Below are 27,450 nucleotides of genomic sequence, written 5' to 3' on the forward strand. Positions count from 1 at the left end.
ATGGTCCAGAGCACCATCCACGTAGAAGTAAAAAAGAAAAATGCAGGAATAACTGGGGATAATTAGGAGAACTGGTGCTGTTGTTCCAGAGAACAAGTGTCCTGACATCTGCATTGCCTATCTGGTGCCAAGTTTCAGGACATTTCTTTTGGTTTGGAGAAGGATGTGAAATGGAAGGAGTCCACTAAGAGCCAGCAACATGGGTAGAACTAAAAAGTTCTGCTGAGGGATCAAGAACACCTCAGGGCTCAATTAAAAATGCAGATCTACAAACTTGGTAACCTGAATTACAAACTGAACTATGTGCAAATTGAAGAAGTAAAACAAGATTAGAGAGGAACTTTGATCAATTGGGCCAATGGACTGAGAATTGGCAGATGGCATTTAGTTTAGATAAATATGAGGTTTACTTTATACATTAATGATCTAGATGAAGAAACTGAGGGCATTCTGGCTAAGTTTGCAGCCGATACAAAGATTGGTGGAAGGTCAGGTAGTATTGAGGATGTGGGGAGGCTGCAGAACAATTTAGAACAGAACAGGTTAGCAGAGTTGTCAAAGAAGTGGCAAATGGAGTAGAATGTGGGAATGTGTGAGGTCATGCACTTTGGTAAGAAGAATAGAGGTATGAACTATTTTCTAAATGGGGAGGAAATTCAGAACACTGAAGTGCAAACTGAGTTGGGAGTTCTAGTCCAGGATTGCCTCAAGGTGAACTTGCAGATTGAGTCAATAGTTAGGAAGGCAAATGCAACTTTGGCATTTATTTTGAGAGGACTTGAATCTAAAAGCGGGGGTGTACTTTTGCAGCTCTGTTAAGGCTCTGGTCAGGCCACATTTGGAGTATTGTGTGCAGTTTTGGGCCCCATATCTTTGGAAAGATGTACGGGCCCAGGAACAGGTTCAGAGGAGATTCATGAGAATGGTCCCAGGAATGAAAATCTTAACATATGAGGAACATTTAAGGACTCTGGGCCTATACTTGATGGAGTTTTGGAGGATGAGTGGGGATCTAATTGAAACTTACAGAATACTGAATGGTCTGGACAGAGTGGACGTTGGCAAGATGTTTCCATTGGTAGGACCCAACGGCACAGCCTTAGACAAAAGGGAAGACCTTTTAGAATGGAGATAAGGAGAAACATCTTCAACCAGAGAGTGATGAATCTATGGAATCCACTGCCTCAGAAGACTGTGGAGGCCAGGTCATTGGGTATATTTAAGATGGGTTCTTGATTATCAAGGGGAACGATTGTTATGGGGAGAAAGCAGGAGAATGGGTTGAGAAGTTTATCAGCCATGATTAAATGGTGGAACAGATTCAATGGGCTGAATGGCCTGATTTCTGCTCCTTTGTCTTGTGTTCTTACTGCATTTTGGTAAGGCAAAGCAGGACAGGACTTAAACAGTTACTGTTGGAGCACTAGAGAGTGTTCCTTGAAAGTGGAGTCACAGGTAGACCGAATGGGAAAGAAGGTGTTTGGTGCACTTGCCTTCATTGGTCAGAACATTGATTGTAGGTGTTAGGATGTCATGTTACAGGATATTGGTGAGGCCTCTTAGAAAACTGTGTACAATTCAGGCCACTCTTCTGCTGGAAAGATGGTACAGAAAAAGGTTTACAAGGATTTTGCCAGGATTGAAGGGTTTCAGTTATAGGGACAGGTTGAATAGGCTGGGGCTTTTGTCCCTGGAGCATTGGAAACTGAAAGGTGACCTTAAAATCATGAGGGGCATGGATAGGGTGTATAGCCAAGGTCTTTTTTCTAGGGTGTGGGCAGTCCAAAACTAGAGGGCATAGGTTTAAGGTGTAGCAGAAAAGATTTGAAAAGGACTTGAGGGGTAACTTTCTCGCACAAGGTGGTGTATGTATGGAACAAGCTGTCAGAGAAAGTAGCAGGTAGAGTTACAACATTTTAAAAGGCATTTGTATGGGTATATGAATGGGAAAGGTTTAGAGAGCTATAGGCCAAATGCTGGTAAATGAGACTAGGTCGGATTTGGGTGTCTGGTAGGTGTGTACAAGTTGGACAAGGTTCTGTTTTGGTGCTTATGACTCTGACTGTAGACACGCATGGCTCAAATTGGTGTGGGAGAATTTGGTCCTGATTTATGAGAACTGACACCAGTACTGGGGAAGGGGGTTAGGGGTTGTGTGGGAGAGGGAGAGAGGTTCCATTGGAATGGACACAATCTAAACCATGCTGGGACCAATGTCCTGGCAATTGTATATCTAGGATTGTAGATATGTGTTTGAACTAATTGGGAGAAGATTAATTTAAGGGACATTTGAAGAATCAAAAAAAAAAGCAGATATTCAGGGTAGCGAAGAGGTGAGCAAAAATCGAAGTATGATTGGAAGAGCTTGAAAATAATACATAGAAAAATGCCAGAGAAATTAGAATCAGAATAAAATGTAATCTAAATCGTTAAAGCTTAAGACTCTATTACAGAATCAGAGAGCAGGAAACTTTAGGCCATTTAGCCTAACATCTGTTGTTGGGAAAAGGCTACAGTGCATTTTTGAAGAAGAAACAGCAGAACATTTAGCAAAGTTTAACTCCATCAAAGAGTCCACTTGGTTTTGTGAAAGAGAAATCTTGTTTGATAAATTTGCTAGAGGTTTTTGAGGATGTAATAAGCAGTTAATAAAGCAGGATTGATATATGGAGTGTACTTGGATTTTTAGGAAGCATTCAGTAAGATGTCATGTAAAAGGTTATTACACAAAATAGGAACTCGGAGTATTAGGAGTAATATATTAGTAAGTATTTGGGATTAGTTAATACACAGAAGACAAGACCCAGTTATGGATCGTTTTCAGGTTGGAAGGATGCAACTACTGGAGTGCCACAAGGAGCTATCCAAGGTCCTCAATGATTTACTGTTTGTATTAATGATTTGAAGGAGGAGCACTGTGTAATGTATCTAAATTTGATGGTGATACAAAAATAGGTGAGAGGCCATAAATAGGTTGAAGGGCAAAGACTTGGCTGATGGAGTTTAATACAGTAAAGTGTGAAGTCATGTACTTTGGTGGGAGGATTCAAGAGACAGACTTATTTAAATGTATAGAAACTCAAAAAAAGTGCAGCACAGAGATCTGGGTGGTCTTGTGCATGAAACACGTAGGTCAGTGTGCAAGTATAGCAAGAAGACAAGTGGAAATGTTGGTCGTTTGTTGCTCGGGATTTTTAACAATCGGCAAGTCTTGTTACAACTGTAAAGTGTGTTGGTGAAGTCACACCTGGAATACTGTATGCATTTTTGGTTTCCATATTAAAGAAAGGATGTACTGGCATTTCAGGCAGCTCAAAAGAGATTCACTAGGTTGATTCCCAGGCTGAAGGGATGACTTACCAAGAATGGCTAAACAGGTTAGGCCTTTGTTCGTTAGAGATTAGGAGAAAGTTGGGGGCTGGGGGTGAGTGGTGTAAGGGGTTAAAACACACAAGGTTCCAATGGGACTTAACACAGTAGATATTGAAAGATGTTTCCACTCATGGAGAATCTTAAACAAAGGAACATTCATTTAAAAATAAGATACAAAGAAATTTCTTCTCAATGAGTCGTGAAGTTCTGTAATTCTCTTTCCCCCAAGGAATTGCTGGTCAGTAGCTCACTACTTGACTCCTAAAGCCTTTGCATTGTCTGCAAAGTACAAGCCAGAACTCTCCACTTCCCTGGATGAGTGCAGCTCCAACAGCACTCAAGTAATAAGTATGTATAAGCACTGCACGGCTTACAGTATTTCAAGATTGCAGCTTCTCTAGTGCAATTGGGGATAGAAAATAAATGCTGGCAGTGTCTATATCCTGTGAATGAATTAAAAATCAAAATGAGCCGGTATCAAATGAAGATTTAAAGAATGAGGGGTGATCCTACTGAAGCATTTTGAAATCTTGAGGGGAGTTGAGATGGTGGATAATGGAGGATTTTTCTTATTTTGAAGTAGACTGGAACTAGGTAATACTGTAAAAGAATGAGGTCTCCCTTTTAAGATGGAGATGAGATTTTTTTCCCCCCTAAGTGTAATTAAAATGTGAAATTGCCTTCTAAAGCAATGGAAATTGGTCATTGAAGCTTGCTGGAAATCCTTTAGAGGCCTCCACAAAATATCCCTGAAGAGGTCAAACCTCTCTCCCAACTCACAGGATTTCCTGGCTTGTGACCAACCAAAATAGCAAAGGTTCTTTCAGGAGGGCACTGAACACAGTGCATCTTTCTCAGTATTGCACAGAGGCAAAGCTGTTACATCAGAGCAACTTTACAAACCTCCTAATAATTCATCTGCCCAGCCCTCCAAGCACTGCCTGCATCGAATGCCAGAGTCTGTAGATCATTCATTGCCCTGATCGAGTATCATCTAGCACTTTATCCGCGAGTGGAAGATTGATCCTCAATCCCAAGTGATTGCCTAAGAGAGAATGATTTCAACAATAAACAAGACAATTGAAGCTAATTTTAGCTCTTGGCTGTTGTTCTGCGTTTATGTTTGTGTCAAATTTGTTTAAACACTACCTTCAATTGGAACAAACACACACAATGTAGGAAAAACTCCATAGATCTGGCAGCATCTATTGAGAGAGAAACAGAATTTACAGTTTGAGTTCAATACGATTTCTTCTGAACTGAAAGGAGTTTGAAATTGTTTTGTTTTAATACTTTTAGGCAGAGCAGGAGGTGGGGACAAGGGGAACAGATGAAGCTGTTGCCCAGTGCAAAAGACAAAGGGTTGGTTAATTGGAGTGAAATAGATATATATATAAAATTGATATATGGAACGGGGTATATGGGTCATGGATGGAGAGGGAATGTTAAATAAATGGAAGGTAAATGTCATGAGATCAGGCTTTCAAATTGTAGAATTCAATATTGAATTATAGAAGGCTAAGCAGAAAATGAGGTGGTCTTCCTTGAGCTTGCATTTTGCTTTGTTGGAATTTTGGGGAAATGTTAGTGTAAGAGCAAGGGATTATATTGAAATGGCGAGCAACTGAAAAACCAGGGTCATTGCAATGGACAGCGAAGGTATTTTACAAGGTGGTTATTATCATGTTGTTTATAATATTATTATATTATTTATATTTTGAAAATATTGTTTTAAATTCCAGATAGGAAATGAAATCATTTGAATTTACAAACCGGCTCTGAAATGTGACATGAAATTAAGAATTTATTTTAAAAACAGCATTACTGTTCAGGGTGAACACAGTAATTTACTTCATCCAAAAATATTCTGATTATTTTGAAAATATTCATTACGTTAGTAATGCTGCCTGGGAGCCAGAAGTGCAAGTTTTGTGTGCTCACATCACTAAACTCTGCTCTTCGACACATTAGTCTTGAAAATAATTTGCAACAGCAAGGCAAAATGTGAAGGTAGGTGCTACAAATAGGGGCAAGAAAGCACATTTCTTAGGAGAGAGAGCTGTCTCCTATATAACAGTTGATCATTACTGATAAATCATATTAGTTATATACTGTTTTCTCCAGGATATTCTATACGTAGTTAATGGAGTGCTGAAGCATCCAAGCAAAATACTGCTGTTTATGTATTTTTATTTAAATGAATTCAGACCTACTTCAGTTCCAATATGGTACCTGCATCCATCATTAAGTATTAATTTGGAAATTATTTGTTTACTATTTCAGCTAACATCTTCAATTTTTTTTCTGTTGCCAAGAATTCCAAATTTATTGAACCACAAAAACCAAAGAACTGCAGATGCTGGAAATCAAACAAAATCAGAAATTGCAAACTGAGCAGGTCTGGCAGCATCTGTGGAGAGAAAGCACAGTCAATGTTACAGATCCAGTGATCCTTCTTCAGAACTTCGCTTTATTCTATAGGAGTTGCAGTTTGCTTTAATTAAACAATATTTGATTAATAATGAGAGCAGTTTATCAAATGCAATTCTCCACCAAGAATCATTGTTGTCTGACAGACGAGGACTTTAGGTTATGCTCAACTATTCATAGATTTCCACATATGGGCATTCTGATGGTTAGGCAACCAGAAGTTGATTCAACCTCGGTGATCATTCATTGGAATTCTAAGTATGATCTGAAGTTAAGCAAAAAATCACTGGGAATCTCTGAAATGGCCCTCCACATAGATGTTAGCTGCTGTTGAGGTGTTCTGATGTAATTTCCCATCTATGTTTGTAAATATGCAAAAGTGTTCTGGTGTTGCAATTTGCGGTAAGCTGGTAGAATGATTTTATTTTCATGAATGGAATGTGGACTATCACGAGTTGGGTCAGCACATATTTTCCATCCCTCATTGCCCCTTCAACTGAGGTTTTTTTGCTTGCTTATTACTGAGGCAAGTTTAGAGTCAACCATATTTTGCTGTACGTCTGGAGTTAAATGTAGACAGGACTAGATGAGGGAGGAATATTTCCTTCTCTAAAGGACATTGATGAACTGAATGGGTTGTCTAACAGTTACTACATGGTTCTATTTAAGCTATCTTTGTTTCCAGATTATATTATTGAAGTCAGATTTTCCAACTGCCACAATGGGATTCAAACTCATGGCCCCAGAACAACAGCTTGTTCTTTGGATTGCTAATCTATGACTTTTCCACTATGCAGCGCGTTCCCTATATTCAATCTTGGTGAAGAAGTGTTTTTTTCCTCATTCATCAGTTCTACACAGTCAAACAAATTAGATTGTGATGTAAATAATTCGTAATTTGAGGATATAACTAATTGTATCTGTTAAATGTTATTTTATGAATGAATTCTCACAACTAAAACAGCTTCAGTGCCCCCAGTGGCAATGTTTAATTGTTTAAGTTTCTTTCACTTGCAACATCTTGCAATAGTTTGATTTCAGCATTCACTTCCTATTTCAAGGTGAAGGCTGAATATAACCAGACACAAAATGTAAATTTGGTTCCTTATAGCAATGTGTGAACTATTGCTTGGTCCTTTCAGTAACATCTTGAACTGTTTATGCATTGTTTACAGTAAGTTCATCTGTCCTGACAGTTCATTTTCTACCATGATATGAGAAATAAACTAACTGGGCTGAAAAAGTCAATGACATGTTACATGTGTTGCCTTTTCATCTGAGGACTGGACTGAAAACTGTCAAGCAAACCAAAACTCAATCATGGGAGATCATTCCAGTCTTTTTCAATGTGCACTGTCAATTGTCTATGATACCCAAGCCGCCTTAAAAGTCAACTAAACCTTTTTGCGTGCAGGAAAAGAAAAATCAGTGGCTGAGAAATAGCAAATGCTTAGAAACTTGTACGAAACATGTCCAGTAACAGTTGGACTCTGTCAGGAGATGATATCTATTAACGGAAAACTTCTAATGATTTCATTCAACTGAAACACATTTTAATTTCTTTCATTGACTTAGAAGTTCCTTTTAACAAAAAGAAGCACAGATAATTTGTGGAGCCAAACAGAGTCTCTGTTCCCACTCATACAGGCCACAGAGGTTATAGGATTGTATAGGCCAGACTGAGACAGTGCCTTAGAGACCATGGAATTGTTGGCAGAAGCTGAAAATTATGGCTTCACAGTGGTTATCAAAAGAAAATTGCAGCTCATACACTGCTAGAAATTTGACAAGCTAGCTAACAGTGCTTAGATTAAGAGAGCAAGAGAGTTGATGCAAAGGTAAAGCTGAGGGTCATCATCAAATGTTTAGAAACTGGCTCAGTATCATCAAGTGCTAGGGGTGAGGATGGATCCTGAGTGGACTTTGGAGTGGAAGATGTGGTGTGGGAATGGAATTCAGTTGTTAGTGATGCTGTGGTGAATGTAACATTAACAAGAGTAGAACAGTGTAACTGCAGCCTTATTATATCGACCATAGAGGAAGAATTTGGAGGAAAACTGGGTAATGAACTTCAGAGAAGGCTTTAGAGAAGTCAGAAGGTTAGTAGATCAAATTATGATCACTTCCATATTATGTACTGATTGTTTCAGCACTCTGGGAGAAAGCAGAAATCTGTTTGTGTTCCAATGGATTCGATGGAGAGATTGTCATGAATCTGGCCTCTGACATTTTAAATATATAGAACAGGCAGATAAGGTAGGAGATAAATGGTAGTTTAAGGTGTGCATTTTGAAGAAGGAAATTTGAATACTCAGGAGTTGTTGAAATGGATTTGAGGGAACAGAACTGGGTGTGTTAGGCTTGAGCGTAGTGAAAGATGCTGGAGAAATTGAAGATTGGCAAGTTCTGGACTAGGGTACAGAATGTAAGTGTGTAGGAGGATTAGATTTTAAGTGGTAGGGACCAGAAGCAGTTGAATAAGTTGCTGGGGAGTTTCAGTTGTTAATCTTAAATGAACAATGGTTTATAAGCAACCATCACTTGCGTCTAGAGACGGCATCAGTTTTTGACATTTCACCTGATCAGAACAGTTATTACCATAGCTATTATCTGTCTGTGACTGAAGTATTTCACCAGTAATATTTCTTTTTATTTTGTTTTTAGGAGTTGTTCAGAGATGCACCGTATGCCTGTAATGGAATATAAGGTGAACAATGAAGGAATTCCGTACGAATTCAAATTACCATTTAAAAATAGCAATAAATGGCAGCGGGGAATTCCATCTTCCCACAGTACGATTCAACCCCAGTCCCAGGCACAAAGCCAATCTGTGAACAAGATGGTATCCACATCTAGTAATAGGGCTCAGCCACAAGAACGGAGTTGTGCTATACCACGCAGTGCTTCCAGTGACGGACGACCATTGGACACAAAGCGGTTTGTATTTTTCTTCCTCTAACTCCAGCATTTAGTGAATGCAAAACTTGTCTTAGTTCAGATTTCAGCATTATCACTAGAATTCTAGAAATGCATATTGATAGCCACAGACATTCCCACTTTTATTTTTGATCAATTTATTTAGGTGCCTGACTCCTTTAAGTTCTGTTTTTAGCATAACCATACGCATACAATAATTTAAAGGGACTGATTTGTGTGTGGCTTGCATAGGGGCCTTCATATTGTTATGTGGACAATGTTATGATCCCAGCTGATGTTGCCGCTGGACAACGGTCTCAGACTGAAATCTGGTTTTGAAACTGTGTATTTTTCTTGATTAATGTGAGGTCTTTCACTGAGGCATAAGTATGCATGCTGTAGCTTTGGTTTAAGTAAGTTTTTATTATAAAAATTATCAACCAAGCTATTTATATATAAGACAATTTGAAAGATTTTGAAGCATGGTAGAACAAACTCTTGTCTAGTCCAACAACATCACTTTATAGTATAAAAAACATAGAGCATGCCCTTCTCTCGCCTTTGACTTAACAGCTTCAATTCTGAGGGCTTGCTAGCATCTTTTTTTTTGATTATTCTCACAACTTGGCTTCAGATAACTCCTTCAGGGTTCTGACCAAAGAACTCTGGCCTGGAATTCTCAAACGAAAACCCTTGCACTGAGAGAACTTTTCTCTTCTAATTGTTCTGAACTGATCCTTTCTCTAGAAGAAATTGTTCTAACCCGTGGCCGATCTTCCACGAACTGAAATAAAATTTGCCGGTTTTCCAATCCATGGGTTTTGCCGCCTATGAAGAAAAAATTAAATTCTTGGTTCTTCAAAGCAAAAAAAAAGTTTAATGTCTTTCAATGTTTGCTGTATCCAACCATAAAACACCCTCCGCGCAAACAAATGCATATTATCTCTCCATGAGGGCTGTAGTCCTCTGCTCTCCGGCACACGTTGTTTTGAGAAATGGCTCCCGAAAGACAGACAAGTTAATTATTAAATCTCCTCATACATATAGACCAAAATGCACACATCACTAGTTTGAAAACCAAACTGTAAAATAAATAATATTAATATATGTAAATCACACATTACATTGCAACAGACAGCTTCGGTGGAATGTCAACCAGAAATTTCATCGTTATTCTACTCATATGAAAACACCCTTTTTTTTAAATCAAATAATTTTCATTGAGGTCTTATTGCTGTTCTGGTTACATCTCATAAAGGATTGGCTGACCATGCATAGTTTGTTGATTCACAGAAGTGGGAAAGGGCCTGTGAAGCTTAAGTTATGAGGGTAGTTTACATAGATTCTTAGATTTCCTTGAATATAAAAGAATAATTATGATCAAACTGGATTGTCTTGCATCAGAGCAAAATACTGATGATATTGAAAATATGAAATAAAGACAAAATGCTAGAGGGGCTCAACTGGTCTGGCAGTATCTGTGAAGAAAGATGTCTTACAATTGTTACTGATAGAAACTATTTCCTCAGCTTGGAGAGTCCAGAACAAGGGGGCATAATCTTAAATTTCAAATTTGCATGCACAGCAATGACAATCTGGAAATTGGGGTCATTGAGGTCAGAACAGAGCATGGGTTTGGCTTTTTGATGAGATGGCAGACAGATCCCAACTCCTCATTATGATGGTCATAAAAGCTCCCAAGGCACTGGTCAAAAAAGAGTAGAGGACTGAGTCTGCTTGATGTCCTGGATAGCATAACTAAACTGAAACACAACAGATTATCTGGTTATTTATCTTATTGCTTTGAAACACTTTTGAGACTACTGAGAATGCGAAAGATGTTTCTATAATTTTGTATAAGACCATGGGAATGAACAAAAAAATAGCTTTTAGTAATAGAGGATGAAAAATATTGCTTCAATGTGACTTGTAATATGTTTGAGCATTGACAGCAGGGTACATATAAGGGCACAATCTCTGCCCCTGTACCAGCCAGCTTCAATCATTCAACCAATAATTGAATTGAAGAAAGATGTTTGTGCACAGTCCCCCACAAATGTGATCATGTTGTATTCTGAAGATTTTGTTCATTTGTGCTGAATGTAATGTTTCCATGCAACGTTAGAATACTTTGTCAGTTCTTCAAAATTTTCTTAACTGGGGAGAGAAAGCAAAAATTGTGTGCAATTTCTAGACATCTGAAAGTGAACCAGAAAATAATAGGATTTCACAGCAAGCAATGAGCATTTCTGGAGAATAAACAGGCAGGTGAAAATGTCATAAACAGCAGGGTTCTGGCTCACTACATTGACTTGTTTCCTCCATGAATGCTGCCCGACCTGCTGTGCATTTCCAACTGTTTCTGTTTTGGTTTTGTTCTTGTGCAAGTTTGCCTCTGGGAAATTGAGTCTGGAGTTCGACCAGAAATCATTTGTAACCCTCCCCAAATACACTACTCTGAAAACAAACTAAAATAGTATAGTCCAGGAGAGAAATAATTCTTTTAAATTAAAATTTTATCAGAGTTTCACCTAGTAGGTATATTCACTTTGACACTGAGGCATAAGACCATATATATATATATAAACAGAATGCTGGAAATACCCAGCAAGTGGGCAGCGCCTATGGAGAGAGAAACTCCAAGATAGTTGGAACTGCCCATGCTGGAGAATCTGAGATAACACAGTGTGAAGCAGGGTGAACACAGCGGGCCAAGCAGCATCAGAGGATCCGGAAAGCTTGATGTTTCAGGTCACAACCATTCTTGAGAAATGGGGGAGGGGAAGGGGATTCTGAAATAAATAGGGGGAGGTGGATAGAAGATGGATAAAGGAGAAGATAGGGTGAGAGAAGACAGGCAGGTCAAAGAGATGGGGTTGGAGCCAATGAAGGTAGATGTAGGTGGGGAGTTAGGGGGGGATAGGTCAGTCCAGGGAAGATGGACCTCCCCTCCCCCAGTCTCCCTATTTATTTCAGAATCCCCTTCCCCTCCCCCATTTCTGAAGAAGGGTCCCGACCCGAAATGTCAAACTTTCATGCTCCTCTGCTGCTTGGCCCGCTGTGTTCATCCAGCTTCACACCGTGTTATCTGAGAGAGAAACTCTATTCAGCTTGTGGACCTTTCATCAGAACTCTAAATCAGATCTTGTTCAGTAAGTGTTAAAGTGTGGTAGGACAGAAATGTTCCAAGGCTACTTGCTGTTTGCTTTTTCAAGAGTTACATGCATGCATGAAGACTACCTACTTAAGCAATTTCTTGGTGTCTGGCTGGGGCCCACAAAATTGGACTGAAGTAAGAGATAACAAAGTGTGGAGCTGGATGAACACAGCAGGCCGAGCAGCATCTTAGGCCCGCCTCTTTGACTTGTCTGTCTCCTCTCACCCTATCTTCTCGTTTATCCATCTTCTATCCGCCACCCCCGTCTCCCTATTTATTTCAGAATCCCTTTCCCCTCCCCCATTTCTGAAGAAGGATCCTGACCTGAAACGTCAAGCTTTTGTGCTCCTAAGATGCTGCTTGGCCTGCTATGTTCACCTAGCTCCACACTTTGTCATCTCGGATTCTCCAGCATCTGCAGTTCCCATTATCTCTGGACTGAAGTAAGAATTGCCTTTCCAGGAAAGAGAATTGAGGTAGAGTAAAATCTCTGAAGGTGAACACACCACGGTGTTTTGAAGTAATCAAGATGGCTGCTTTTGATTACCAAATCATCACTGAAGTTCGATATAGAGAACAGAATTAAGTGCACAATCTAACTATACACATTGTTGAATCTTGCATTCTTTTTGCAATCAGTTTTGTCAGGTTTTGTGAAGAGTTACTCTGTGCGAGACTTTGGTGGCTTTTCTTGTTGCATCTTACCAAACTCAACCCATTAGCTATCTAACCTGCCTCATTTGTGTCCCTTTGTGTAATTTTTAACATCATTCTACCACTTTCCATATCTGGAACAGCTCACCACTCGGGATATCCTGGAATAGATTGGTATCCCTGGCAGTAGCATCATCTTTAAAGGCCGTTGTGCACTCAGTCCAACCTTGTTAATCCAGATCTGCCCTACACAATTCCTGATGTTTAGTCTGAACATGTCAGATAAGGGAAGATTGACACCCTCTTTGTATGCTGGGATCTAGCAGTTCTGGTGGCCAGCATGGTGCACCTGCCACGCCATTTATCCATTACCCCCAGGATAGGCAGTAAAAGCCAAGATATCAGACTATGGCAGCCTGTTTCCAAGTTGCTAGTTGAGTGCAGTTTCAGCTAACTGGAGGAATGCAAAGCAATGTAGGAGGAAAGTCAATGGCCTTCTCCACTTTGCCAGCATAAATACCACCATCTTCTCTCCCTACCTCATGCACACTCTATATCTGTTACTGTATCTAACTCCCAACAAGGCCTGTGCACTCTCACTCATTATTGTCTGAAATATCTTGCCCCACTCGCTGTCACACAATCCAACCTCGACTCCACTATCCTGGCATCCCCTCTGCACACTCTCTTTGCTTGCTGGAGAAACCTTCCCACCTGCACCAAAAATAACAACTGTTCCACCCACTTCCATCCGTCTTAATACCTCCATCTCTGTCATTTCAGGAGAAAATAGCCCAAAAAAAGGCAGAAACACATCAAAACAAGTAGTGAACTGCCCAGCATTCGGCGTATCCCTTCTTATGTGGAGAGGATCCAGATTCAGACCCACCCCCAATGGCTGGTTGTCTAAGTGCATCCAACCCCCTTGAATAGTATCAGAGGCTGCCCTTGACTTACTATGCTGCTTCCCCCAACTGAAAGCTAGCTGCCTTCACTGAGGAATGCTGACAACTGTATCAAGCTTCTTGGCTTTGTGTCCATGCTAATCAGTATGGCAATACAGCCATATTCTGAGCATGGTATCTCTAACTGGGCAAGGCAAGGAGACTGTGAGCATCCAGGTGGGCTCAGAACACAGAGCACAGAGTCCTATGTCATGGGGGTGCTTCAGATGAACCTCAACAAAATCCACAGGCATTAGATACTCTGCATAATTCAAACATCGGAATGAAGTAGCAGAGAGTAGCCATTACCCAGTTTACTGCCTGCCATTACTGCCTTTTTATGAGAGCGCGATAAAGACGCAGAAGTACCGTGTTACAATGACTTCTTCGCATACATATGTCCTAATTTTTAAAAAAACATTTTTATTCTACAAATGTAATTTTGTAAGTATTTTACATTAACATCAGGATCAGTGGATGAATATCCTGCTACTGTTTACACACAGTAAAGAAACAGCAATGATATTTCTTGACTCCTGCAGGTCATTATCTGCGGTGGATAGTTCTTACGTCTCAGTGTCATCTGTCGGCAGAAATCAGCACAATCGCAATTCACCCAGTAATCTGTCTTCCTCCAGTGATGTGGGATCTGGTGGTGGCACGCATCGAAGGCAGAAGTCCATCCCTGATGGGTAAGTTCCAACCAATTGTTTGCTCCAGTTTGAAGCGTTTGATGAAAATCTTGCCTTCAGGACACATTAAAGAGCTGTGTTCAACTTGTACAAATTGAACTATCTGTGCCCTGCTGAGCAAGCTGAACAGGAGGCTGATATCTCTGACAGCTGTTAACAGGTACTCATTTCCTGTAAATTGCAGGCACTGAAATTAGAATGAAACCAGGCAGAAAGAAGCCACATGCCTCTGACACAAGATATCAGAAACAATTTTACACTCTGAAGGCTTCAAGGGCATGGCCTTCACAGGCTATGTTATTAAAATGGATAAAATAATGTTGCATTGAAATCTCCAAACGTCTTGACGCTTTTATATACTTTTAGCACACATACTAATCTACTAATCATGCATGTTACCAATTGAGATAATGAAGCACAGAACTCTAGTTTAGGAGCAAATTACTGCAAATGCTTGAATCTGTACTCTAAACAACAAATACTGGAGATCAGAGGTCAAACCACATCCATGGAGAGAGAACAAGCTAACGTTTTGAGTCCACCACCACACACGTCAACCCCAATCCACAGTATGAATCCTCCACACTTCACTTCAGCTCTGATGAAGAGCCATCTAGACTTGAAACGTAAGCTTGCCATCTCTCCATAGAAGCGGTTTGACCTCTGATCTCCAGTATCGGTTGAACTTAATCTTAAATTGCTTTATGTTGGACAAGTACTAGGGATCTTTGTGAATAAGGCTACCTCTTTCATTGCTATTTTTGTTTCTTTTTTTTCCGTCTTATTTTCACTGGCACCCTTCTCTATTACCAACCTTTCCTTTCTCTTGCTCTCTATCGTTGCTCAGATCCTCTACTGCTTCTAGCATTTCACCATTTAGAAAGTATATGTTTGGTCAGAAAATGAAAGACCTCAGGTTTGTCTGTCATTTAATAAAAACAAAGTGCTGGAGAAACTCCAATAAAAGCATTAACTCTGTTGCTAAGTTTATCGAGCATTTTCTTTTGTTGCAGGAGAAACAAAGCAGATCTGGCAGCATCTTCAAAACAAGAGTCGTCTTGGATTTGACATGTTAACACTTTTTTTGTCTCATCACAGATGCTACCAAATATGCTCAGTTTCGCTCGCACTTTGGTGATTGGAAATAAACGCATCAACAGTACTTTGCTTTTATTTAATCTATTTGCCACAGTTTTGCCCATTAAGTTAATCCATTAATATCCGTTGGAAATTTGAAGTGCACTACATATGAGCCAGGATGGGTGATCGCTGCCTAGCCAGCGATGCCCTCATCCCATGAATGAATAAAGCAAAAAAAAAGTAGCAAATAATCTGTGTTCGTGAAAGTAAACATTACTTAAAAATGATGATATTTATAGTTAAAGCAAGTGAATGTGAAGAATTAACTACGAGCAAAATTGTTCTGATATTTGCAACAATTGTGTTAATGCTTCATTTAAATTATTAATTCTACTAAATTAGGATGCATATGTGCCATGTACGAGTACCAAGTTATTCCAAGTCAGGTATAAGAAGCTTCCAAATAGAGCGAACTTTAGCTAAATTGAGTTGAATGTTATCAAGAATTGGTTGTGTTAATTCCAGTGAGTTTCACGGAGAATTCCTGACCATGAGCTCTAGAAGTCATCTGGCACAATTCTCCACAGCTAACTACATTGCATATGCACCATCTCACATACTCTGCAGTGGTGGAAATGGTTACTGTTGCTGGCATCTTCTTGGATCCCCACCACCAGAGCTGTTCCAAGCCCAACTGTGCATTAGATCAGATATTGCAGCCGGGATAGCCCTCCACAGGGCACGTAATGGGAAGGAAATAAAAATAAAAGTTTCTAAGGGCACAAATGTGAGGAACTTCATTGGAAATACAAAACTTTATTTGTAACTGTATTGCTGCTTTATGTCATTGGCTGTCTGGCTGTTACTGTAACTGCAACTACAAGATTTAAGCTGCAGGTGCTACCAGTCCTTAGTGCATGTTAGAACACTGTCTAAATGAATGCTACTCTTTGCATTACACACTGCATAAAAAACATCTTGTTAATGTTGAATGTGGAAGCGTCACATGCTGTAAAACCTGCAAACAGTTGTTAACGCTCACTTTCACTGTTGCTTAATAAAAGTTAAGAAGCAAAACAAAAACAAAAGTTATAGCAAACATAAATAGTTATATAGCTAATATAGTTATAAGGGACTAAACAGAGACTGATTGCCTTTTCACCAATGACAAAGTTAGTCAATAAATGACAATTTACCCGACTGATCTATTGAAAGCAGCTGTCCATTAAGTCCTGGGCTTAGTCGTCCCTAGCATGTTTAATTGAAACAAACTGCTGATTGAACACAACCTTTCCTCATCATCTTTTTGTATACATGCATGTTGGTCAAAGTAACATTGCTGTACTGGTGATTATGGATGTTTGTTTTTAAGACAGGACTGTGCCTGTCTCCTGTTTCTAATACCAGAAAAATTTATTTGTCAAGATATATGACAAATATTGTCTAAACATTACTAATCATTGTGGAATTTATCAATGAGCTATATAGCCACAAAGCTGTGGGAAAAGTCGAGTCTAATGAATAACGTATGGTGTTTAGATTCTTTACACAAACAGCTACATTGACCTTCGAAACAATTGCATTTCATCAATGGAAATATGCCATTTTCAAATCCAAAAGCCTATTCATCTAATGAAAAGGGATCAGTTCAGATGCTTTCGTCAAAATGTTCTAATGTTCACAGCATAGAAATCCATGCTTTCCTTTTCAAAATATGATGATTGTTCTGCATAATTATATCATTACTTCATAAAGCATAATTTTTTCATATATATTTTAAAGATCATGTGGTGAATTTGAGCTTTTCTACATTCTCCAGAATGAAAATTAGCCTTTGATTAAAAACAAGAAATATTTGTAGTTATCATTTCTCATGACCTTTGCCTTCATCACTGTGCCAGAAATGTGAAGTAATATTAGGCTTCTCTGTCGGACAGACCCTCTGCAAAGACTGAGGCATCCTTCACTACAGCTGTTCATAATTCCGAAGAAAATGAAGCTAGCAATCTTTTCATTTTGATAGTCATCGAGTCAAACATTTATTTTAAAAAACAACAGCAAAAGTAATGTGCTTGTCAATCAATAAATGTAGGAAATAGTGTGTATCTTGACAACCTTGTTGTTGTGACTCAACTGGAATGATTGCGCTGATAATGATGCTGCACTGTTCCAAAAGCTGGCAGAAAATGAATAAGTGTATAAAAACCTAATATAACCACCAAAATGACCAATTTGCCTGTCTGACTGCTATTCAGGGAAAAAGCAACTCATCCAGGTTTTGTCAGCAACAGACAAAAAAAACTATTTATTGTAACATGCTTACTTACGTTTTAGCAGCTCTTGTTAAAGTTATTTCCAATCTACAGTGCAACTATTCCCCTTCAATATCCCAAATACACACACAGAATTACAATTAAGAGAGAGAGAAAAGACAAAACATTTAACATGTATACTATGGGTAGTAAAAGAATATCAAAGGTTTTGGAGTAGATCTGTAGCTCGGGTTGTGGGTGTTGAGGTTGGTTGCCTCGCCAAGCTGGTTTGTTATTCCGCAGATGTTTCATTACCATGCTTGGTAACATCCTCAGTGCAGGCTCAGATGAAGCGTTGGTGTGTTTTCCTGCCTGGTTTTTAAACTCTAGGGTCCATTGCAATGGATTGCCTCACTCACCTTGCTCTGAGGATGTTACCAAGCACGGTAACAAAACGTCTGCGGAACAGCAAACCAATCAACCTCAAGTTAAAGAATGTAGTCAGGATAAACAAACTGAAGATCAAAAGTCCTGACCACAATGTGCAATTATTTTCCCTCAGTACTTTTAATTTTAATGTTGTCTGCAGGATGATGTTTTTTTGTTTGTAATAGTTGAACAAGTGGATTTTTGATTTTTCCTGGAATTCTTTCTTTTAAGCTTCCTTGTTTTAACTTTCTGTGGTTTATTGCCACGTAGTGAAAATAAGAGGGAGAGATGAATGCTTTTAGTTTATAACCTCCGAAAGTTTCTTTCCTTTACCACCCTGGCACCTGGAACTTTTTAACATTCGACATCTCAACCAACTAGAAGGCTGTTTTGGCAGAATTTCCTTAACTCAAAAGATTCTGAATGCTACTCGGACTTGGATATTCTCACTGCTTCAAATTGAACAGTATTTTGAACAGCTCAGCAATGTGCAAACTCCCTTCTATTTTTTTCAGTTATATCAGTCAAACTTGCATTCCAGTCTTTGGTCTCATAGAAACTGTGAGATCTGTACATCTTATAGATCAGGATTCCTGGTGAATTTCACAATGTAAAGGAATACTGTGAACTAACTTTAAACCTACAGATTATAAATATAATTTAATTGATAGTGCACACATATGGGGTTTTATGATAGGCTGTGATTTAATCTTTTCAGTAAAATAGGTGTCTTTCAGTTCCCGGATTCTATTTTGTATGGTGATCAACTGTTTAATATGCTGTGTTTAGACAAGCTCAAGTTCCAGTAAAGTCTGGAGTAGACTAAACCAATAGTTAAAAGGTCTTCAGTGTAAAATTGTTCAAATCTAAAAGGTACAAGCCATTAAGAGAGCAAGAAACCAGCAGAAAGCTATCTTTGTGCAATAAAAATATTCTTTGTCCTTGCTAAACAAACCAAAGCAACTGTAGTTTTGCAGTCTCATCTAGCAATCACGTCCCAAATCACCATAGATAACAAAGTGTGGAGCTGGATGAACGCAGCAGGCCAGGCAGCATCTTAGGAGCACAAAAGCTGACATCAGCTTTTGTGCTCCTAAGATGCTGCTTGGCCTGCTGTGTTCATCCAGCTCCACATTTTCTTATCTCAGATTCTCCAGCATCTGCAGTTCCCATTATCACTGATCCCAAATCACCATGTCTGTTTCACATTTGGAACAATATCAGGATTGGGCAACCATGTTGCATGTAATTTCAATGATTTCAGAATGTTTCCTTCAAACAGTGTTTTTTAAAAAAAACTTTATTTCACCCTGTAAAGACTAGGAGATAAAACCCACTAAGAAGTATATGAAATGTATTTCTTTATAGTGATGATGCTAACTTGCTTCATTAAATGTGATGGAAATTCAAGATGTTGGGTTTAAGTGGAAATTAACAACTCACTTCATATCAAAAATACCTTGGAATATGGACTAAATGCTAGAGACTTTACTAATGGACTGATCTATCGAGGATTATTAGATATCTTTCACTTAAACTAGATTATCTTCATTATCCAGATATGTGCTTATCCATGTACCAGGGAAATTCAGTTCCATTGTATTCCTTGTTCACATTATTGTAATGCATGCATGAGACTTGACCTTGATTAACTGAAAAAATTGAGTGTCACAGAATGTGTCTGCAAGGGATGTATGGTAAATAAGGTTAAACCTACTTTCTGCATATAACTAGATTTGGTTTTTAGTATGTTTGTTATGTTTCTCCACCACCCTAAGACCACTGAGACCAATCAAGCTTCTGATTTATTTTTCTCTCCACTTAATATAACCATAGCCTCACAGTTCATATTGAGATGTTTGCTGATGGTACCTGTGCTGTCTAATTGACAACACCGACCTCTGCCATATTCACATGAGCTTGTGTAACAAATGTCAATACAAAAAAGTTCTATTGTTAAGCTATTGCTTAAGAAAATTAATCTACAAAATAAGAAAATTAGGACATTTTGTATGCTTATCAAAATTAACACTGAAAAAATTGAGGATTTTTTGGACTAGTCCACAAAAGAGTCAGCTCCATTATATTAGAATTTATTTACTTATTAAACTCCTTACCAGGCTGTGAGATTCTTTTTCAGGAATAGTAATTTTGTTTTTCTTAAAATTTCAATTGTCAGATTTGGTATTAATCGCCGGTCACCTGGATCAGTTGATCGTCTGAGCTTTAATGATGGTGGCGGGAGTGGTAAATCCACACCTATCTGGCAAAGAAGTGAGGACAGCAGCATGGAGAAAATTACAGCTGGTTTGTATGATGTTAAATTTATTCTGTTGTATCACACTTTTTATTTAACATAAATCACTTACCCAGTCAGAAGTCATGACATGGAGGTGCTGGTTTTGGACTAGGAAGAATAAGGTCAGAAATTGGACGATACCAATGAGTTTATAGCCCAATAGGTTTATTTGAAATCACAGGCTTTCATAGCCGCTTCATCAGGTGAAGCGTCAGCTAATAAAGGTGCTATGCTCCAAAAGTTTGTAATTTCAAATAAACCTGTTGGACTATAATCTGGTGTTGTCTGCTTTCTGACCTTGTTCAGAAGTGTTATGTCATTCCAAATTAATTGTTATATGCTTTATGTAAGTAGTTATTTTAAGTGGTTATACTAATAGCTGTTTTTTTTCAAATGTAAATACAGATCCCTTAGTTCTATTTCAGACTTGTTCAAATCATCCTGATATCTTTTAGCATGGCTGAGTTTAGAGTTGTTTTGATTCAACTGCAATATAAATTTAATACAGAGATATTCCTAGAATTTCTCCTTTTGTAAAGTTATGCAAATTTACAGCAGTAATGGAAGACAAATGACTTGAGGTTCTTGCGAAGATTTGTAGCTCGGGTTGTGGGTGACGTTGTTGACATACTCACCAAGCTGGCTGGTTGTAAGTTCAGACATTTCATCACCATGCCAGGTAACAACATCAGTGCAGCATGATGTTGTTCTACTCCACTTTGTGTTTATATGACCTGCCCTGTTGAGGGGTTTTGTGTTGTGTCCAGTTCATTTTTGCAAGGGTTTGTATATGGGCTCTGGAGAACCACATCTGTAGGCATCCCTATGTGTGTCTATGGTTGGCTTGAGCTAGGATGGTCACATCATCCCAGTTAAATTGATGGCCTTTCTTGTCAGAGTGTACTGAAATTAGGGAAGTTTTTTTTGTCTTTTTGCTGCGAGCTGGCGTTCCTGTATCCTGATGGCCAGTTTCCTTCCTATCTGGCCAATGTAATGTTTTTGGCTGTCCTTGCATGGTATTTTGTACACTACATCAGTCCTGCATGTCATGGCAATGGGATCTTTGGTCCTTGAGTGTTTGTTTTAGTGTGGCTGTTGATTTGTGTGCTATCCTGATGACCTTCACATCCTTGGCGGTTTGCTCTTCTCAAGTCTGTGCCTTCACACTTCATTAAATGAACAGTATTTGCCACTTATTGACCTACCTAACTTGTCCATTGAAAATTTCTTACAGTTCACGACATTCATCTTTAATGTCGCAGCCAATATATCACCTGACAGGATGAATGCATGCAAACACAAAAAGAATGTTAAAGCACTAGGAATTTCCCAAAAGATTCATCTTAAAAATGAAAAATAAGAGATTTTGTTTTTTTTTTGCGTGCCTCATCCCATGTCTTCCACTTCAGTTACACAATAAGACCATTTATCTAACAGTTCAAAGACAGAAAATGCTAAAAATATACAGCGCTATGTTTAAAACAAAAGCTAACACTTTGATTTATAAATGCTGAGGGAATTTTTCTGGCAAATGCACTGGAAGGGAATGAGCAGTACCAAAATGGAACTGGAAGTCGCAGTAAATGAGTTAGCTGATCACTGCAATCAAGGAACTATGAACATAATGTACTTAATCAAAGAGTAAGTAGGAGAAAATGAAAAATACTGAACTTTTCTTCAAGAAATTAAACGGTTGAAAATGTTCCACATGTTGTCAGTACCATAGGCTATAAACAAGTGAAAGTTTTGAGTTAAGGTAGTTTCAAATGGTTCTAGTAAATCTGCATGACCAAAAAATTTATATCAAATGATTTCATAGTGCATAACCTGGTATGTTTCTCCCTCTTCCATGATAAAAACTTAAAACCACAGTCTTTATTTGCAAATTTAGAGAAAAGGATTTTGTTTTTTTCTTTTTAAGAAGGCATTGTGATGAGTTTACTGAGCTAAGTCTTAATTCTAAAAAGTCATAGCATTAGAACTTAGTCGCCATTTGAATTGAATGCTTAAAGTCATTTTGGAAGTGAATTTCATGTTTTGTCTTACTTTAGATTTTTTTGCAAATGCTTTAGAAAGTTTCTTGATATAAAGCTACAAATGAAATTGAGTCATTGAGTGTAAACTCCTGTCCAAAACTATTGTGGTTGCCTGCAGTTGGTCATAGTGCTTCATTTATGTAAAGGTATTGTGTTTCAATTTAAAGAAGTCCCAACACTTTGTTGTCCATATGAGTAGTTCCTACGTCTTTTGATCATTAATTTCCCATTTATGACTTTCCATTTATTCAGACAGTTGCTTTTAAGAATGAAGTGCAAATGTGATCATGGTGCTTTTCACAAAATGTAATTTTTATACTGCAAGCCTCCAGGCCTAATATCACTTACTAGTCCAGAAATTCAAAAGCTGTTGAAGAAAATCACCATGGCCAAAGGAAGGGAGAATGAAGGTTGTAGTTTTTCTTGTCTACATTTAAATCATACCTCTTTCTCCCTTTTTTTTGTTCTTTCTGATCTAATTCCATGCTATTCACCATCTCTCTTATGCTGATGTAATAACTTTGTTCTAGTCTTTCCCCTACCTGCTCTATTGCTGTCTGTCAAGTTTTCTTTTCTTGAACTAGTTCTTTCTCTCCATTTTCACTCAATGTTTGTGTGTGTCTCCCAGCTACAACCACAAGATCCACCTCACTTGCTTACAACAATAATTATATAGCCAACATTGTAGCATGCCATATTTCCAGATTTTTTTCCCTTCAATCTGGACATCTTTATTTATAATCACTTGTATAGCTGCTATGAAAATCTATTAACAAGAAACAGTAAGTGCACATGTTGCCAGTGTTGCTCTTTTCATTGAATTATTCATGTTTGATTGCCAGAAAATATTCCTACATCTAATCTTGTTGGCAGTCCTTTTATTCAAGCCACAGTAATTTGATTGTTATTTGAAACATTCAAAATGTAATGCCATATTGTATAGACTGACATTATTTATAAAAAATAACTAGGTGTTAGGAGGCTTTGGATGTTCCAAGAAAAAAAAGTTATATTGGACTCAAAGAAAATTAATTTTAATTTCTGTCTTCTCAGATGCTGACAGATCTAAGTTTTTCCAGCACTTAACTGTTTTCATTTCAGATATTCAGCATTTGTTGCATTTTATTTTTACTGCAGTAAGCAAAGACTCCATCTCTTTGGTGTGCTCATACAAATGAGATTGTGTCCTGTAGGTAATGTTCCAGGTTGATGTTCTGGGGATTTGAGTTCAAATCCCACCATGGCTTTGATAAAATCGAATTCAGTTAATAAATCTGGAATATAAAGATTGAGTTAATAATGATGACCAAGACAACGATCATTGGTTGTTGTAAAATCTCATCTTGTTTACTCTTCCTTAAGGGAAGTAATTCTCCCATCCTTGCCCAGTCTGGCTGATATTACTCCTAGACCGACAATACGGTTGACTCTTAACTGCCCTGTGAGATGGTTTAGTGAGCTACCTAGTTCAAGAATGACAACGGATGGACAACAAATGTTGCCTTGCCTGTGTATAATGAAGCAATATTTAAAAAAATTTGCAATCCAATCCCAAATGAGGAATAAAAGTTTTTTTTGTTTGTTTTCTATTCGGCTTTGTATTCAAAGAGCCAAATTCCGTCAGAGAAACTTTAGGAAATTGATGATGGTATTGCTCTCTTATGAAGAACTTTTCAAAGCACTGATGGAAGTACAGTGAAATTTATCTGTAATGTGGCATGTTTTACATGTATGCTGATAGCTTAACTTCAGTATCGATCTCTAAATACCCCTCCTCTCACTCTCTGACTTGTCAAATTGTTTGTCCAATACCCAGTACAGAATAAACAGAAATTTCTACTAAGTAAGTTTTCAGGAGAGAAGGCTTGCGTTCTGACCCAGCCACAAACTATTTCCGGTCATTATATCCCTCTCCCTGATCTAAAACAGACTGCTCACAACATTGGTGTCATGTCTGATGCTGACAGGTGCTTCCCATTCTGTCCTCAAGAAAACAGTCTACTTCCACTTCCCTCAGCATCAGGCTCCACCTTTCCTTTGCTGTTAAAGCCCCTGTTCCTGTTTTTACTCTCTAGACTCGGTCATTGCAATGCCTTCTCCCATGTTCCTTCTTTTATAAACTAAAAATCATTCAAAATTCTGCTGTTCATATCTTAATTTGTACTGATGTGTCACCCATAATCCCTGAACTCAGAGACCTTCATTAGTTCCTGGTTTCGCCACACTTCAAGTTTTTAAAAAGTTGCTTTTGGTTCAACCCCAATGGTCTTGGTGATCCCCATCTATTTAACTTTCTCCAGCCCTACAAACCTTTGAGACCAATATGGTCTTTCAATCTTAGTCTCCTGCACATCTCCAATTTTAATTGCTGGTGGCTACATCTTCAGCAATCTCAGCTTTAAGCTCCAGAACTTCCTCCCTAAATTTACCTTAAGCTGGGCTTTAAAACTTTACCTCTTTGATCAATCCTTTGTTGATTTGTTTTAATATCTCTGTGGCTAAGAATAAAACATTGTTTAATGCACTCTGTGAAGCTCTTTAAATATTTTACCACATTAGATGGTCCTCACGTCAGTTTTGTTTCAAGAGCTTTTCTTGAAAATTTCTCAAGGCTACTTTTTGATTTTGGCAGTACCTTTTGGTTTTCAAGGCTTTTTCATTTTCAGGACCTCCATTATTAGGTCGTACAATCGTGTAATGATAGTACCCTTTCCATTTTGTGATGATGTAAGGGGCATTTGGATTTGTACAAAAGCAGAATTGGATAAATTCATCAATATCCTCAAAAATCATTTCCACTCCACTAAACTGAAATGCATGCCACGCAAGGAAAATGTTAACTCCTAGAAACTACAATATTTGAATTGCCACCAGACAACAGGCTTAGGTCAGCAACAAATATTTTCTTTTAAATATCTAACACACTTCAATACACAAAAAGCAATCCACCTAAAAATCTTTCTGTGAACAAGTGAGTTCACAGTGAAATGACTACATATTTGTCTCTAAGATGGTCACTGCTTCTCAAGTAATCCGTAGCTTATTAAATGTTTGGAAATGTTGTTATGCACAGGTAAAAATCTTTCTGAAATGAAATAGTCTTAATTATTTAAGATTCAGTGCTTATTATATTCACATCTACTACCTTCTCCACCCACCCCCAGATGAATCTCAGTAGCTCCTGAACTTATACAGCCCTCAGCTAAAGACTCCATATCAATTTGCAAGAAATTTGCATTGACTTCAAATTTACTAAGTATTATTTTGCTAAAATGTTGAAGATACTGTCTTCCCTTTTCAGTCACGCATTACCCTGTCTTCAGTTCCCCGACCCCTCAGCCTTGCTCCTGGACCCTGACCTTGCAAGACTCATGCCCTTTGGAATTGCTATTGAATGCCTCAGTGGGAGCTATTATTAGATTGTTTCATAAATAAAATGTAGGAGTGGTCATTGAAGTGGGAAGGACACAGTACAACTCACTACTTGTTGATCTCTATTATGTTTGTGAAGTTAAACTTTTTTGAAGAATTTTTAAATACATTCAAGTGGCAAGATGAGTTTTAATTGATCAATTTCACAGTATTCAGTAATAACATGTTTGCTGTGAAGCTTTATATTTAAGTTGATTGGTGTTAATGAATGTCCTACAGCCAGTGGAGTCATCTTTGCAACATTTCTTAGAATGGGAAGTTGGACTCTCGTTTACATTTTATTTGAAGTGCAGATTCAAGAAAGCACTGAGTGCTAAAACACACCTGAATTGTGAAATTAGCATCATACAGCATGGAAATTGACGTTTCAGTCCAACCAGTCCTCTCCAACTGTGTTCCTAAACTGAACTGGTCCCACCTGCCTGCGCTTGGCCCATATCCCTCCAAACCGTTCCTAATTATGAACTTATCCAAATGTCTTTTAAACATTGTAACTGTACTTGAGTCCATCACATTCTTTGGCAGTTCATTCCATAGTCAAACCATTGTGTGTTTTGAATAAAGGTTGCCCCTTATGTCCTCTTTAAATCTTTCTCTCTCTCTTCTTAAAAAATGCCTCCTAGTTTTGAACTCTCCCACCCGAGGGAAACGTCCTTGTCACTCCCCTTATCTATGCTCTTCATGATTTTAGAAACCTCAGTAAGGTCACTCCTCAACCTGCTATGCTCCAGTTAAAAAATGTCCCAGCCTTTCCAGTCTATCCTTGTATCTCAAACCCTCCTCCCAGCAACATCCTGATAAACTGGAGAGGGTTCAGAAAAGATTTAATAATATCCTTCCTAGGGCAGCCAGAACTGCACACAGTACTCCAAAAGTAGCCTCACAATTGTCCTGTACAACCTCAAGATGACATTCCAATTTCTTTACTGAAAGGTCTGAGCATTGAAGGCAATCATGCTTAACCGCCTTTTAAAACATCCTGTCTACCTGTGCCGCAAATTTCAAAGAATTATGTACCTGCACTCCTAGGTCTCTTTGTTCTACAACACTACCCAGGACCCTACCATTAACTGTGTAAGCCTTTGTATTACCAAAATGCTATGGCTCACATTTGTCCTTATTAAACTACACCTGCCACTTCTTAGCCCATTGATCCAATTGATGACTATCTGTTTGTAATCTTAAACCATCTGCTTCACCGTCCACTGTACCACCAATTCTGATGTCATCTACTAACTTACTAACGATTCATCCTTATTTTCATCCAAATCATTTATATAAATGACAAACAAAAGTGGACCCAATACAGATCCCTGTTGATCAGTCTGAAAATCGGCTCTCTGCAACCACCTTCGGTCTCCCACCATAAGCCAATTGTGTATCCGTTTGGCCAGCTCAACCTGAATCCCATATGATCTACCTTAATCCAAATTTTTGAAATTCTAATATTTCCAAAAGGCCTTGACCTGATTTCGATTTTAAAAGTATTTCTATTTGCATACACTGTATTTGTTCTTTATCTTTTTTTTTCTCCCCTGACCCACCATCTGCTATGTCTGCAAAAACCTGTCATTATCATGTGTATCAAATTGCAGTCTTTTCGACAGGATATAGTTTAGCTCTGAAGGTTCATGGTAATTGTGATGTCAATAATGAATGTAAAAACGCCCATCTTCCTGCTGCGTATCCATGGCCATCAAAGTAGCTCCTGCAACACCCAGGAACTGATGACGCAAGTTTATTCTTTAAATTGGGCT

At 38.3% G+C, this 27,450-nt stretch overlaps 1 protein-coding gene across 12 annotated transcripts in view; it reads left to right on the top strand.

Annotated features, from left to right (window-relative positions):
* The window catches only part of sipa1l1 (signal-induced proliferation-associated 1 like 1), a 323,672-nt gene that overhangs the window by 249,032 nt on the left and 47,190 nt on the right, over positions 1-27,450 (top strand). For all 12 annotated transcript variants that reach the window (XM_048537173.2, XM_048537174.2, XM_048537175.2 and 9 more), the window contains 3 exons: positions 8,467-8,739; positions 14,016-14,165; positions 20,106-20,233. In XM_048537173.2, coding sequence (XP_048393130.1) covers positions 8,467-8,739; positions 14,016-14,165; positions 20,106-20,233 — 551 coding nt within the window. The remainder of the gene's footprint in view (positions 1-8,466; positions 8,740-14,015; positions 14,166-20,105; positions 20,234-27,450) is intronic.

This window comes from Stegostoma tigrinum, chromosome 10 (assembly GCF_030684315.1).
Source record: "Stegostoma tigrinum isolate sSteTig4 chromosome 10, sSteTig4.hap1, whole genome shotgun sequence".
Lineage (NCBI taxonomy): Eukaryota > Metazoa > Chordata > Chondrichthyes > Orectolobiformes > Stegostomatidae > Stegostoma > Stegostoma tigrinum.